The sequence below is a fragment of the Crocuta crocuta genome, unplaced genomic scaffold, assembly GCF_008692635.1.
Source record: "Crocuta crocuta isolate KB4526 unplaced genomic scaffold, BGI_CrCroc_1.0 scaffold238, whole genome shotgun sequence".
Lineage (NCBI taxonomy): Eukaryota > Metazoa > Chordata > Mammalia > Carnivora > Hyaenidae > Crocuta > Crocuta crocuta.
In genome coordinates this window covers 340,047-356,435 of record NW_027532161.1, presented here as the reverse complement: position 1 = coordinate 356,435, position 16,389 = coordinate 340,047, and the positions used below count along the sequence as shown (strand labels likewise).

At 41.5% G+C, this 16,389-nt stretch overlaps 1 protein-coding gene across 1 annotated transcript in view; it reads left to right on the top strand.

The window, feature by feature from the left end:
• The window catches only part of PAK3 (p21 (RAC1) activated kinase 3), a 107,084-nt gene that overhangs the window by 84,311 nt on the left and 6,384 nt on the right, over nt 1-16,389 (top strand). The window contains exon 15 of the mRNA XM_077776455.1: nt 5,674-5,684. Within this exon, the coding sequence (XP_077632581.1) occupies nt 5,674-5,684 (11 nt within the window). The remainder of the gene's footprint in view (nt 1-5,673; nt 5,685-16,389) is intronic.

The following is a 16,389-nucleotide window of genomic DNA, read 5'->3' as shown; positions in this document are numbered from 1 at the left end:
AACATAGGTTTTTCAGCCCCAGGAAAGGGGCCAAATGTCATTCCTTGTCTCTACCAAAAGTGCCCACAAATGGGCCCTTTCCTGAGAGAAGTGACACAGAAGCTCCAAGTTATACTTCACAAAATCGTTATGAGCTCTTCTTAGTATCTCTTAAGGTGTCTCCGTGGTTTTTCCAAGTGCTTTGATATTAGGATTTCAAATGGCAGGGGTCTTTAAAATTCATTAGTACAGCTTTCTGCTGTTAAATAAAAGTATAGCTTTAAAAAAGTGAGATGTAAGAAGAAAAGTATTTTTTATCACATTTCATGGTTAAATGATCTATCTAGGAAATACTTGCTTTATAATTACTTTAACGAAGTGAATTAACGCATTTCCAGAACACCTATAATTTTTAAATTATATTAGATTTTGTCTCATTGTCAGTAATGATTTATTGAGCAGCAGCAGCAGCTGGGTGTGTATCGAATGGAACATGAGATAGACACAAGCACCAGCCTGGTGGAATCACAAACTTAATTAGACTGTCTAGTAGAAAATTAATGGAGATAGTTTGTGTTGGGTGACTCCGTTTGCTGCTACAGAAACAGGTTTGGTCCTTATGTGGTCTGGTTACCTTTGAAAAGAGAAAAGCTCTGTTTCATAGCCTAACACCACCATCTTTATTCAGAGATAAGCCATGGATCATGAGAGTAAATGGCAAAGGAGTCAGAACGAAATACTCGCTCAGCACTGAAGTGAGCCAGTAGCTATTTTTTTGTGTAGAGGCTAAGGGTGAGCCAGAAGCTGTGTTACATATTTAAAGGGCATCCTGCTTTTGAAAAAGGAAATGCAACAGATTCAAATTCTACTTAAAACACATGTAAAGTGCCAGCACCAAAGGCATCCTGCATATTGTTTACACCATTACCACTGAGCCTAAAATTGAATATTGCCCTTAGAATAAAAAAATTGTCCTGGTAAATGGTTTGGTGTTTACACATTAAGCTTATAAAATCCATATTCAAACCAAATATACATCGGTTTCTATATATGTAAAGCAACCTACAAACTACTTGTCTAGTTTTTACATTGAACCTTTTGTAGTTGGGGGCTGCATTCCCCTGTATGGAGACGGGGACAGTCTCCTCCTTGCCCCATTCTAATTTCTCTCTGGCACTTGGCCTCCTGTCCTAGTCCCTGCACTGATTAGAAAACAACAGATAGGAGCAAATGCCCTAATGAATGCTACGGGCTATTGCTCTGGTCTCATGAAACAATCTGGAAGTGAGATGTGCACATTGATTAGCTGCCTGCAGGGCTGAGTGGAAAGGAAGGGGCATTTTCCCACCGTTTGTGGGTCAGCCCTCCATGAATTTAATCAAGCCCACCCCTGACCTATGGACCAGCGCATCAGGATAATTACTTGGGCTTATCCTTATTCTTTAACCACCTTTGCCCATTAAGAAATAGCAGTGAAAGAACACATCAGGCCTCTTGTTTCCATGGATTTCCTCCTCTAAGTCTTCAGAGTTTGGAGGCACTAAACGGATTACGGCTATTTTGCTTTCTGCCTTCTAATGAGTAATTTACAACCTGCAAAATTTAAGGATTAAATAAATGGCACTGTAAAGCAACTGGTCTTGGTAATGCATTTATTACCTTCTTCAGTTCCCCAATTACAATTGATCACTCTTTAGCTAGGCTGTTAATTGTTAGAAAAAAGGAAACAAGTTTTAATCTTTATAGGCATCTTCCAGCCTAGGATTAGAACTCATAATGAACAGCTTGTCTCTTTTAGAATCCACAGCCTTGTAGCTAAACAAGTACTTGCAGATTAACAAGCCACCAGGTTCAGGAAGCCTACATTAAGGCCATAACAAAAAGACCTGTCAGAAAGACCACCCTGTTGAATTCCACTGATAAGGATTTAGTCTAACTTTTCTCATTTTCTCTGTGTGTGATCAACCTCCAATGACTCAATCAACAGGTCTGTATTGAGACAGCGCTCTATCTCTCTCCTGATGTCACAAGTGCTTTTTGAATTTTGATTTTAAATATGTTGCCCTCGTGTTTGCTTAGAGAAAACATAATGTCTTGGGCTATATGCCCGTATTTGGGATTTGCATCATGTAGTCACCAAAACCATAGACAGATTGGAGAGGAAAAGACATAACATGAGCCTGTAAGAAACCTGTATTTTCTTGGATCCTGGAGACCAGGCTATGTGTGGGGAATTGCAAAATTGCAGAGCTTTGGGAGAGGTACAAAAGAGAGGTAGGTTAGTCTTTCTTTCTTTGAAATCCTTCCCGTACTACCACCCATCCACCCCTTTGGGCTTTGAGGAGAAAAGAAGGAAAAAAGTGGAAGGAAGACAGCATGGTAGAGGGTAACAGATCATTGTGACAATTTTGGCCCATGTAGTCATGAGGATCTGGGTGTGTCCTAGCTCCATAACCTAGAAGCTCTGTAACTTTCAGCAAGTCACTTAAAACTTTTGTAAACCTGTTTCCTTTACATAAAATAGGGATAATACCTGTCTTGAAGAGTTAGTGTAAAAACTGAATAAAGTAATGCATGTAAATCAGGTAGCACAGTGTCCAACTCATTGTAGGAAATCCATATGTATGTATTATGTGTGTGTAGAAAGAGAGAGAGAGATTATACAAATAGAAAAGTCAGAAAAGAGAAAGAGTGCTTTTTTACACATTCATAAAGGGAAATTGGATTCCCTACATGGGCAAAAACGTCACCTTCACTCTGGCTATACTGTGGTCCCTGCAAAGAGTAGAGGGTTTTGCAGAGCTCAGTAAAATTACAATGAACAGGTAACACAGGAGAGGTTAAAGGTGAAGACTGGGGCTATACGTTTGGGGGCTGCTTGCCTTTCACTGTGGTTTTGTGTGTGTGTGTCTGTTGGGTCAGTTACAACTGAGCAAGCCCTTTGTGAGTGTTGCCACAACATATCGTTGATGCAAGGAATTACCTACTTTCCCCCCGCCACTAGTTATAAAGTGGTTGGGATTGTTTTAATGTAAATCACTCTGTACTAATTGACCTGATTTGCTCATAAAATGCCTTTTAAAGGTCATAGAGTTATTAATTATACTGATGTTATGAGATTGGTACCCTTGCAGGGACACAGATAGGAGACAAGCTTCTTATCATCCCCCACTGCCTGAAGTCTTTGTGCTCAACATAATTGGCCTTGAACATGCTGTTCTATGACCCATGGACATTTTTAGTGCAGTCTCCAGTAATAAAGTGCCTCGTTCTTTCTGTTTGCCAAAGTGACAGGGGTTAAAATCAAACTTCCCATGGGAATGTGCCAGTCAGTGTTGGTGTTCTGCTCATCTCCCCAACTTTTTTGTTAATTGGAGATATGTGGTCTAAAACCTGTGGTTACAATGCCCCGATTCTAAATAAAGAGAGATGCTCATTTTCATAAAAGAAATCTTTGGTTTGTTTTTCTCAACCCCAAAAGAGCATCTCTGTATGAACTTTGCATTCACACATAATTGGGCTCTTCTTATCAATGGGTTTTGATGGAATTTGCCATTTGTGAAAAGTCCCAGTGACATCCAGTTGAAGTCCCTACTGGACTGTGGACAGATCCCTTTTTTATCTCTAATTTTCCAAACCTTTATCCTAGTTGAAATGAGCCTTAAATGTTGTCTTTCTACCCTTGCTTTAAGCATCTGTGACACGATAGCAAACACTGGATATTTGGAAGACTGTTATTGGTATTAATAAGAGACGTCTGAATGCTAAAAAGAGTATATAATATAGGATGTGAACCACTGACCCTGTACCAGTGATCTACCCCATGGTTGTCCATTGGAATCACCTAATGAGTTTTAAGAACCAATGATGTCAGTTAGTCGGTGTGTCTGTTTTTGTGCCAATACCATACTGTCTTGATGATGACAGCTTTGTACTAGAGGCAAAAGTCTGGGATGGTGATGCCTCCCGTTTTGGTTTTCTTCTTCAATATTTCTTTGGCATTCGGGGTCTTTTGTAGTTCCATACAAATTTTAGAATAGTTTTTTCTAGTTTTGATAAGAATGCTGGTGCAATTTTGATTGGGATTGCATTGGATGTGTAGATTGCTTTGGGTAGTAATGATATTTTAACTATATTCTTCCGACCCATGAGCATGGAATGTTTTTCCATTTCTTTGTGTATTCTTCAATTTTCTTCATAAGTTTTCTATAGTTTTCATCATACAGATTTCCTATCTCTTTGGCTGGGTTTATTCCTAGGTATTTTATGGTTTTATGTGCAATTGCGAATGGGATCAATTTTTTGATTTCTCTTTCTGTTGCTTCACTTGTGCTGTATAAAAATACAATTATTTCTGTGCGTTGATTTTGTACCCTGCAACTTTTGCTTAATTAATGGATCAGTTCTAGTAGGCTTCTGCTGGAGTCTGTCGGGCTTTCTATGTAGAGTATCATGTCGTCTGCAAAAAGTGAAAGTTTGCCTTCTTCTTTATCAATTCTTATGCCTCTTATTTCCTTTTGTTGTCTGATGGCTGATGCTAGGACTTCCAGCACTATGTTAAACAACAGTGGTGAGAGTGGACATCCCTGTCATGTTCCTGATCTCAGGGGGAAAGTTCTCAGTTTTTCCCCATTGAGGATGATGTTAGCTAAGGGCTTCTCATAGATGGCTTTTTTGATGTTTAAGTAAGTTCCTTCTATCCCAACTTTCTCAAGGGTCTTTATGAAGAAGCGATGCTGTATTTTGTCAAATGCTTTTTCTGCATCTATTGACAGGATCATATGGTTTTTATCTTTTCTTTTGTTGATGTGATGTATCACGTTGATTGATTTGCGAATATTGAACCAGACCTGTAACCCAGGAATAAATGCCACTTGATCTTCGTGTATAATTCTTTTTACGTGCTGTTGGATTCAATTTGCAAGTATCTTGTTGAGGATTTTTGCATCCGTATTCATCAAGGATATTGGCCTGTAGATCTCTTTTTTTGCTGGGTCTCTGTCTAGCTGGGGAATCAAAGTGATGCTGGCTTTGTAAAATGAATCCAGAAGTTTTCCTTCGATTTCTGTTTTTTGGAATAGCTTGAGAAGAATGGGTCTTAATTCTGTTTTAAATGTCTGGTAGAATTCCCCAGGGACGCTATCTGGCCCAGGGCTCTTATTTGTTGGGAGATTTTTGATAACGGACTCAATTTCTTCACTAGTTATGGGTCTGTTCAGATTTTCTATCTCTTTCTGTGTGAATTTTGGTACTGAGTGTGTGTTTAGGAATTTGTCCATATCTTCTAAGTTGTCCAGTTTGTTGGCATATAATTTTTCATAGTATTCCCTGATAATCGCTTCTATTTCTGATGGGTTGGTTATAATCAATCCATTTTCATTCATGATTTTGTCTATTTGAGTGCTCTCTCTTTTCTTTTTGAGAAGCCTAGCTAGAGATTTGTCAATTTTGTTTATTTTTTTAAAAACCAACTCTTGGTTTCATTGATCTGTTCAACTGTTTTTTGGTTTCTATAGTGTTTATTTCTGCCATGATTTTTATTATTCATCTTCTCCTACTGGGTTTGGGGTGCTCTTGTTGCTCTCCCTCTAGTTCCTTTAGGTGTGCTGTTAGATTTTGTACTTGCATTTTTTCTAATTTCTTGAAATAGGCCTGGAGTGCAATGTACTTTCCTCTTAGGACTGCCTTTGCCACATCCCATAGAGGTTGGATTGTTGTATTTTCATTTGTTTCCATATATTTTTTAATTTCTTCTCTAATTGCCTGATTGTCCCATTCGTTTTTTAGTAGAGTGTTCTTTAACCTCCACGTTTTGGGAAGTTTTCCAGACTTCTTCCTGTGATTNAACTCTGTCAGAGCCCTGTTGAAATCCTGATGTACTTTATGGCATTTTCTGATTTATCAGACCAGTGGCACTATTAGAGAAAGAAATGACCTTAGCTCAGCATATACACCCATGATATGCCATTTCTTTTTCAATTTTACTGCTCCTAAAAAATGGACTTTATCATGACGATGTGCTGTCTGCTGAGTACATAACATAATGGAGATAATAAAGTGATCAGTGTGACCACTCATGATTAAGAGTGCATTACCTGGATGGCCAGAGCAAAGGGAGGGCACGAATCTAAAAACCAGACCTGTTGTGTACACTACGAGGATGACGAGGTTCTCTGTTCTCCCTTTCCCACACCTAAAGCACTGCACTATTGTCAGTTATCTTTATTCTTTATTACAGAACTAGGGAAGTTCTGGTTGGCTTGGATGTCTACAGAAGAGAGTTAAGGAGAGAATCTCCAGCAACTAAAAAGCAGCAGCTAAGGGCCAAAGTGCTTCTAGCTCCTCCAACCACTGGAACCTGTGTTGTGGATTGGAATGTCTGGGTTTGATGGCGCGTGCTCATTTGGAATTAAAGTCAGACATAAACTTCCTGAGTGCCAGAGAAGCAAGCATACTTTGCTAGCACTCAGTCAATATTGTTTTGAATGTATTTCAGGAAGAGCTGGGAGCCTTCCCTTCTTTTTCCGTAAACCACTATGGAACAGCAAGGTTTACTGATGGTTTGTTGACACTCCTCCTACTCTAAAGGCAAACCTGTGCCTGAAAGGAGGGTCGAGTTGGGACCAACTGCAACTAAAATAATTATAGAACTGTAACAGGGTTTCTTTTTAATCAGGAAAAAAATATTGCCTGTCAAAGGATAGACAGCTCTTAAGAATCAATGGTTGTCAGGAATTTAGCATAGGAAAATGGGACCTAGCCATAGGAAAGCTGCAAGTCTCATTTAGATTGTAATTCAGAAGCAGACAGCTCAGACTGGTGAGTTATGACCCGGAAGACAGCCAAAGAAGAAATTGATTCCACAGCAAGCAAAAATCTGAGACTCTGACCAGGCAAAGAGGAGGGAAATAAAGATCAAATACCCAGTGACTGAGGACTTACTGTTGGCCAAGACTAATACACCCTTATCCCAATATCACCTTATCATTCCTCGGTATCTTTAAAGCATGACTTGGGAATAAGCCAAGAATGCATATGCCTGTTGCCCTAATAGGTACCAGACCTATAACTAAGGACTTAAGTCCCTCGAAATTAGAGCCCATTCTAAATAGACAAATCATGGAGTATGCTGATGGGCATCTGTCTAGTGAAATGCCCACTGGCATGTTTTATCCTGTGGCATTTTAAATCTGTATTTTTGCCAATGAAAAATGACTTCACCAAGAAAATCGGGGTTTTCTTGATTACTATAGATCATTTCTAACCTTTGTCACCATTTTGAAATATACCTTTACCAATCTGGTTGTGACATTATTTTGGAAGACCCTTTGCATCCTGATAAAAGGATGCTCTGATATGTCTTACATGAGCCTCTCAGCAGAGGGAGTTTAGCTTGATGAAGGCAGTCTTAACCTCTGTAGCTGGGAGAGGCAAAGTGCTAACACTATGCCATGAACCACGCTGATCTTTTTGCTGCTTCTTGCTCCTTCCTTCCTTCCTTCCTTCCTTTCCTCCTTTCCTCCTTCCCTCCTTCCCTACCTTTCCCCCAGGCCTCCTCCTTCTCCTCAATTTCCTTCTCCTTCTGGCCCTCTTCCACCCTCTCTTCCTCTTCCACCTCCTCTTTCTGTAAGGAATTGCCCCAGTGCTTAGATGGCAAAATTCATCATCACTTTTCATCCAGGAGTGACCAATAAATGTGAGAAGATGAGACAAAGAGTTTTCTATTGTCTCTACCACCTGTATACATTATGTGAATTGAAGAGTGAATTATCTTCTCAGGTGCACCAGTCAGGAAGTCCATGACCTTGCACAGGTTACTTCTTGCTGGGCCTCCATCTCCTTGTCACTTCAAAGTGGAATTTGATAAGATTATTGGTTGCCAGTAGACTTCACAAGGCCCAAGAATTCTGTGGAGCTCCTTGGGCTTAAAGGGCACAAGGGGGAGGTCACATGGCTCTTGATCCCACCAGAACAGGTTCTTTTTAATTGGTTTTCTGTACTGGGCTTCCACACGAGTGTTACTTAAAGAAAAGGAGAAACTAATGATTCTCTTACTCTGATTCTGTGTTCTTATGCTGTAGATAGGCTATAGCCGTCCCTGACTGCTGGAAGAGCCATGGTTTGGGTGTTTGTTGTCTTTAGGACTGCTTCCAGAGGAGTGACCTTCAGGAAGCAACTCGGAGATGTCTCTCTCATTACCTCCTGACTAAATCTGTATCCCATAAAGAGGGACGATCCCCCTTCCCCTACCAAGCAAAAATACTTGACCATGTTGAGAGTGAAAGAATGATGCATGTGAGGCCAGGCAGCCCTGCTCTGACAGGACTCTTGGGAAGAATCCTGGAAACAACACTGCAGTGACAGAGCTGCTATATGGATCCATAGGCTACACTCCGGGGCATGAAGGGAAGAATCATATGCTGTTGTGTATGGAGCCATTCAGCTAACCAATTGCTTACAAAGTAGGAGCCACAACCAGTTTATGTGAGCAACATAATGCATATTTCACAGATCATGCCACAGTCTGGCCATTTTGAACCCAATACAGTAATTTGGGTGAACAGCCCAGAAGAATTAGTGAGTGAGTGCCTACCTCCTCTAATGTTCTGAAATGAAACATGAAAAAGGTGTAGTGTTCAATGCCACCTTAGAACCAGAAATCAGGTTCAGGCTGAAGAGAAAATGGAAGGTGAAAAAGTCAATATACTAAAACTACAAGCAGTGCTTTGAGAAATTGTATGCGAGAAGACCAGGGAGATAGGGCAATAGCAGAATGGGACCGAGGATCAGGTCCCCTTCCTTGGCTTCCCTAANTGAAAACATATGGTAGCTGTCCTTCTCTGCCTGACTTATTTCACTCAGCAAAACACCCTCCAGTTCCATCCACGTTCCTACACATGACCAGATTTCATTCTTTCTCATTGGCATGTAGTATTCCATTGTGTAAATACAACACATCTTCTTGATCCATTCGTCCGTTNTCCCCATTGTCATTTGGCCCCTGTCCTTGCCCTGTGATCATCTGCTCCTTCTGCTTCCCCCCCAGCTTTTCTCCTCTACCTCCTGCCCCATTTTGGTTTGCCTCTTCTCTGTGCCTGTGCCTACCCCTACCCCCACTTCCAGATCCCCTCTGGTTCTCAATCCCGGGTTGCCACTTGGGCTGCCCTGGGGTTTTGTCCTGAACACATGTAGCCTGCTCCATGTTTCTTTGACAAGCACTATTAATCCTGAGAGATTAGAACGAGCACACCATTGTTGGAGTCATCTGGTCTTTATTTTCTAGCAGTGGCCAGTCCTTTATTCTCAAAAGGAACACTCTAAAGCTAGACCGACACCTAATCGGTCAGTGGTACCTAATTACTTTTTGCCATCAACCTGTAAGGGGATCGATCTGTAATAGGTTCCTTTTGAATGACATTTTAAGGCTTAAATAACAACAAGCACCACCACCCTCAACCCCATGATGTAGTGACAGATGAGAACCACTATGGAAGACAGGTAGGGAACAGAATTACACCATGTTGCTTATTCAGCAATCACTCTGGACTGTTGGGATAAATATGTCAATGTATGGAAGAAAATGTTAGTTATATTATAGTAATTTCTTATCGCACTTTTGGTCCCATTCATTTTCTTCTTAGAAAGAAACATCAGGGCCTTTCATGAAATCCATAAACACATCAGGGGCAGTAGTACACTCTGGCCTTTGACCTCTGAAATCCCAGGTCATGAGTAAACTAAGCCATGAGGTGTCAAGTCACTCATTGCCAAATCACTCTCATAAAACACTCAAAGGTAGTTGGAAAGCCTAAGATGATAAAGGAACCAGGACAGCAGGAGATTGCAGAGTACAGAGCTGCTTATAAACTCTCAACATACATATAGACACTGGAGAATATAGTGTGAAACCCTCTAACTGGGGACCTGCCCTTTGTTCCCCATTTCCAAGCAAGTAGAGAATGATTGACCTCAAGAGGGTCCATTTCCTCTGTAAAGGTAGAGGTGAAGGTTTCAGTGTTCCTCATTCCTTTTAGATGTTTATTTTTAAGAGAGAGAGGGAAGGACAGAGTGAGAGGGATCTGAAGTGGGCTCTGTGCTGATAGAGAGCCTGATGCATGCTCAACTCAGGAACCGTGAGATCATGACCTGAGCCACAGTTAGACATTTAACCCACTGAGCCACCCAGGCACCTCAGTGTGCCTCATTTCTTGATGAGCCCTTGTTTGCTAGGAGAATTCCTACGTCAGAGATTGTTAACAGTGTGAGGTGGTATTTGCAGTGGTCAAAAGCAAGAACTCTGGACTCACACTCCCTCGATTCAAATATTGACTCCCTCATTGCTAATTGTGCAATACTGGACAAGCTATATTAGTCCCACAGGCCTCAGTTCCTTCATCTGTCCATTGGGGATCATAAGCAAGTCTATCTCAGTGGGTTGTTGTGTGAATTAAGTCACCAAATAGTAATCACTGAATAAATGTTAGCTATTAAGACTTTCTGTGGACCCAGTATTTATAGAGATGTTGAGACACAGATGAATAGCCCTCTTGGTATTAGAGTTCAGTTACATTGTTTTGTTAAATAGATTTTTATTGGATAGGTTGGGAGCCTTTCTACCATGTATAACATGATTTCCATGGGAAAATGTGTTTTGAGCCCCAGATACTCAACTTAGAAAGAAATGTTTGTACCACACCCTATGATCTTTGTAATTTGAGCCTTTATATCGGTGCCGGAGCCTTTCATGGTTACTAACACATTGCCATGTAAGTCTCCTGGTTTGCTTTCTAACGTCTTAATCTAAACTTTATAAAGTGTTATAATGAACTGAAGTCACAAACTGAAGCTTTTTAATTAAATGGTTAGTCCTGTTGCAAAACTGCCTTAATGAAAATTTATTGGGCACATATGGATTGTTTCGAAGCCTCTTTGGAGAAATGTGGTAACTTCTAAGATGACTGCATTGATCTTTTTTAACCTAGGAAATTGCCAATGAGGTAAATTAAATTATTCCTTCAACTGGGTAGAGTAGTTTTCTCTGAGTACTTAGGAAAATTTTAGTTGCACATCAGAGTCAGTGCAAACTCTGATGTTTGTGTGTTATTGCCAAGAGATTTTAGAATTATTATTGTTTTTAAAAAATTTCAACCATTTATTTTTTACAGACAGAGAGAGAGCATGAGCAGGAGAGGGGGTGAGAGAGAGGGAGACACAGAATCTGAAGCAGGCTCCAGGCTCTGAGCTATTTGTTAGCACAGAGCCCGACACAGGGCTTGAACTCACGAACTGCAAGATCATGACCTGAGCNAGAGAGAGAGAGAGAGAGAGAGAGAGAGAGAATCCCAAGCAGGCTCCACACTGTAAGCAGAGCCCAACATGGGGCTTGAACCCATGAACTGAGAGATCAGGACTGGAGCAGAAATCAAGAGTCGGCCACTTAACCGACTGTGCTACACAGGCACCCCTAGAGTTATTATTAAGAATTCCAGGACATTAGAAACTTCTAGTAAATATGTATATCACCATGAAGGAAGCCAGCATTTTATGCCCAAAGGTTGTCTTTCTAACATTACAAACAATTGGGGCACCTGGGTGGCTCAGTCGGTTAAGGGTCTGGCTTCTGGTCAGGTCATGATCTTGCAGTTCATGGGTTCGAGCCCTGCGTCGGGCTCTGTGCTGACAGCTAGCTCAGAGCCTGGAGCCTGTTTCAGATTCTGTATCTCCCTCTCTCTCTGACCCTCCCCTGCTCATGCTGTCTCTGTCTCTGTCTCTCTCAGAAATAAATAAAAAACATTTAAAAAAATTTTAACATTACAAACAAGGTCAGTAGGTCATAGGGCCTGCATTGTCTCACCAGAGGAATCAAACAGACCTTGTTTAATGATACAGCAAAGGATTAATCAAGATTGCCTTCTCTGTTCAAGATCAATGAGAAAAGACTAAATTTCTGAGCTCTGTTTCAAGTTCCAGAGACCATCATCTTCTCCCCTTCCTCTCTGGGTTTGCCCATGCAGCAGATTACCATGTTGGGGCCATCCTTTTCCAGTTTTTGCTCCCTTTAATACCATCCCTTTCCATGCTCTGCTCACAGAGCTCTTCCTCCTCCCACACTGAGGAACCGGTCATCAGAAGTTACCACATGCCAGGCCTGTGTGACTCAGAAAAGGTGCTTTGGTCATTCTCTGTGTATCTTCTCATATGTTTAATAGTTCACTTAAGTCCTGAGCTTTAATACTTTGTGTATCCAAGTCTGTTTCAGTCCCAGCACAGTTAGGTGTATTCATACATTTTGGCTCTTCTTTCATTCAGCAACGAACACATTTACTAGGCACCTGTTTAGGACCAGTTGCCATAAAATCCAGAGATGCTCATGACCGCTACCTTCACAGTCTAGGGAGGCAGGCCTGGAAACAAGCAGCAAGTATTCACAATACAGTTGGAAAATAGATGTGTGAACGAACAGTAGTGGTACCTCAAAGGAAGGAATGGCTAACTCGATCTGCAGGGTAACCAATTATCCCAGCTTGCTAGGCTTCAGTACTGAAATCCAGAACAGTCCACAGAAAACCAAGGTGGCTGATTACCCTATCTGTCTGGGAGGGATGGAGAAGGCTTTAAGAGGAAATGCCATGTAAAATAGAGCTTCAGTGGCAACCAGAAGTTCACAATGTACTTATGGGAAATAGGGCTAGCATTTTAAGCAGATATTAAAGAGCATTTCTTATTCACAGTTCAGTGAACAAACTGGCTTGAAGGGTATGTGAGCTTTGGCCAATGTGTGTACATATGTGGGGGTGGGGGAAGAGGCTCTCAGGTAAGAAGAGAACAGACTGAGGACTGCAAAGGCCACAGAGGCCCAATCATGGAGGACCGTATATGCCATGCTAAGAAATCCTTACAGGATCCTGTGGACCAGTGGTTTTCAAATGACTGTAGCAAGCCCTTGGTTCAAAGGCAACCTTGCTTGGAAGCATAAAATAGAAAAAAAGAAATATTTCTCTGATTGAAACAGGTACATATGGTTGCAGACTTCTAGAGCTTTCACATGTATCTCTTGTCCCGCCTCTTTGGGAGACTATTTTGGGGAGTACAGTTTGAAAACCACATGTGTGGACCACAGGGGAGCCAACAAAGACTTTTTTTCTAACAGCCAGCTCATTTTCTCTGAGTTTTCACTAGCTCAGATAAAACCAAAATGTGATCATTCATGCTGAGATCTATTTTCCACAATCTTTCTTCATGCAAAACTTGACTTCGTTAGGGGCGCTTGGGTAGCTCAGTCGGTTAGGCATCAGACTTGGGCTCAGGTCATGATCTTGGCAGTTTTTGGGTTCAAGCCCCACATTGGGCTCTGTGCAGACAGGTCAGAGCCTAGAGCCTGCTTCGGATTCTGTGTTTCCCTCCCTCTCTCTGTTCCTCCCCGACTTGCACTCTGTCTCTGTCTCTCTCTCAAAAATAAACATTGAAATTTTTTTTTAAGTAAAAGGAAAAAGACCTGAATTTGTTAGTAAAACCCTTCTTGCTGTGATTGTTGTATTGGTTGCAACTGTATTTGTCTCCCATTAGCAGGGTAGTGGGTAGCAATTTTCTTTTTACAAAGACAGTACCCAGCTTACACATAGGACATGTTCCAAAAGTTCATTTTTAAGTTAATTATTTGGAACTCAGAGTTCATTTTCCCATAGAAGCAGCATTATGTGTAGTGAGTAGGTTCCCAGGCCATTCCACAAAGGCCAGTTTAGCCCATAATATAACTGAAAGTGTGGATTTTTGCAATGGAAATTAGTTGGATATAATACTGTTGCAATTAAAACGAAAACAATAGTTGAAAAAAAATCGTCTGGGTTTTTGTTTCCCTCAAGGGTTAGCACTTGATGAAAAGCAGATTTAATCCTAGGAAGACAAAGAGAAATACATGAGGATTTTTGTGTGAGGTTGGACGGCACAGCTTTGGAAATTTTTTTTTTTTTAAATAATGTTTGGGATGGTTTTGTAAATAAGAAAAACAGTCATGTTCTTGTAGAAAATTTGGAAAGTTGAAAAATATGCTTGAAAAATTCAATCACCAGTAATCCTACCACCCAGAGAGAACATATTGGTGTGTTTCTTTTCAACCTTTTCCTGAAGATGTGTATTTTTTTAATCGAGCTAGCAGTTTTAACAGTGCATCCCGCATGAACTGCTGTGGAGTCTTTACAAAGATATTTATAGAGGTGCCTGGATGGCTCAGTCACTTAAACCTACAACTTTCGCTCAGGTCGTTATCTTGCAGTCCGTAGGTTCAAGCACCATCGGGATCTGTGCTGACAGCCTGGGGCCTGGAGCCTGCTTCGGATTCCGTGTCTCCCTCTCTCTCTGCCCCTCCTCTGATCGTGCACTCTCTGTCTCTCTGTCTCAAAAATAACATTAAAAACTGTTAATAAAATGATATTTATGAAGAAGTTTTTAAAACATCAGGGGCACCTGGGTGGCTCAGTTGGTTAAGCATCCAACTTTGGCTCAGGTCATGATCTCATGGTTTGTGGGTTTGAGCCCCGTGTCAGACTCTGTGCTGCCAGCTCAGAACCTGGAGCCTGCTTTAGATTCTGTGTCTTCCTCTCTCTCTGACCGNAAATCAGCACTAATCAAAGTCAGGAGTCATCTCCTTAGGTTACTAACCAAGATCCCCAACCTTCAGTCCCACCTCCACCCCCACCCCCCACAACAGACACCAGAGTTCTTCCTTTTTGTAGAAATTCGGAAGAGGATGTGCATTCTCTTCTAAGAGTGGTAGAAGTTCATAGCACTGGCTCCTTATTCTGATTCTCCTTCAGATTCCTAAACTTTCTTCTCCCTTTCTCTGTTTTTCACTAATTCTAATGCTGCACAACCCTGATGAAGGTCATTTTGTAATTCATGAATAGAAAGAGGGGCACACATTTCCTGAGGTAATGAGGCATGGACTAAAGAGAGGTGAGAAGAATTTGGGCAGAACTGTATGTGTACTTGCAAGGAATGAGGATGCATGGAGGAGAATGCATTGAGCCACAGTGGCCAAAGAAAAGTAGGGAGATGAAACCATGTAGCATGCAGGTGGACCTAGGGAGGGTGGAAAGGGAGAAAAGAGATGTGTGTGTGTGTGTGTGTGTGTGTGTGTGTGTGTGTGTGTGTGTGTGTGTGTGTTTAGGACCTGGCTTGGCTCACAGAGCAGAAAAAGACAAGCAAAGGACAGTGAGTGTGGTAGAATTGTGGCCAGCGGAAATAAGGTTTTAAGAGGAAGCAGCAAATTGTAATGTGCATGGTAAGCAATTTTCTTTGAATTAGGGAACAAGGATGGTTTGTGAGGACAGGTGCACTAATCATCCATGAACAAAAACACGCTGTTTGAACTCCATGTAATATATCTGCTGTGATCATGCACCATTTGATTTCAGCCCAGTTGATGATTTCCTAAAAGCAGTTGACAAAGACATCCCTTTTTCATACTGTTTTTTTTAGTCAAAACTAGATTTTGGCACAGAAGTCTCAATAACTGCCCCCCTGCGTTTGCTGTTAATCAGTGAAGGAATTGAAAATCAGAAAGCATTGAGGGGTGCGGGGAAACAAGGTGTGGGTTTAGAGGGGATTGTATTTGTATGTGAGGGTTTTTTTTTTTTTAATGTACTGAGATAAAAAAACAAAGTTTCATTGCACTCTATACAAGCTTAGGGCATTTTAATTCTCCATCATCACCATGTAAGAGAATCTCACTCTATGGCATTCTATGGCTCTCATGTCTGGTGNTTTTGGCTGTAAACTGGAATGTCCTGGAGAGCTTAAAAAATTCCAGTGCCTGTTCCATCCCCAAAGATCTTCACTTAATTGGTTTGGGGGTGAGAACTGGGCGTGGGGATATTTTAAATCTCTCCAGGTAACTCCCATGTGCAAACAAACTCTGGGACCCTCTAGTTTAGCCCATTGCTTTAATTGCCCACGTGGATTAAACCAGTTCTCAAAGTGTGGTCCTGGAACTAGCAGCTTCAGCATTTACAGGGAACTTGTTAGAATGCAGATTCTTTGGGTCCCTCTCCAGATTTACTGACCCAGAAACTGTGGGGGTGACCTAGGAGTTTGTTTTAACAAGCCTTCTAGGTGATTCTGATGCATGCTATAGGTTGACAGACATTGAATTAAACAGCCCTTCATAACCCTTTCTCATTTTTTAATGCTTATTTATTTATTTTGAGAGAGAGACAAAGAGCACAAGCAGGGGAGGGGCAGAGAGACAGGAAGAGAGCATGCCAAGCAGGCTCCACGCTATCAGCATATAGCCCAACTCGGGGCTCGATCCCATAAACGATGAGATCATGACCTGAGCTGAAATCAAGAGTTGGACGCTTATCCGACTGAGCTACCCAGGCAGCCTCCCCGCCCCCCCCACCCCCCGCAACC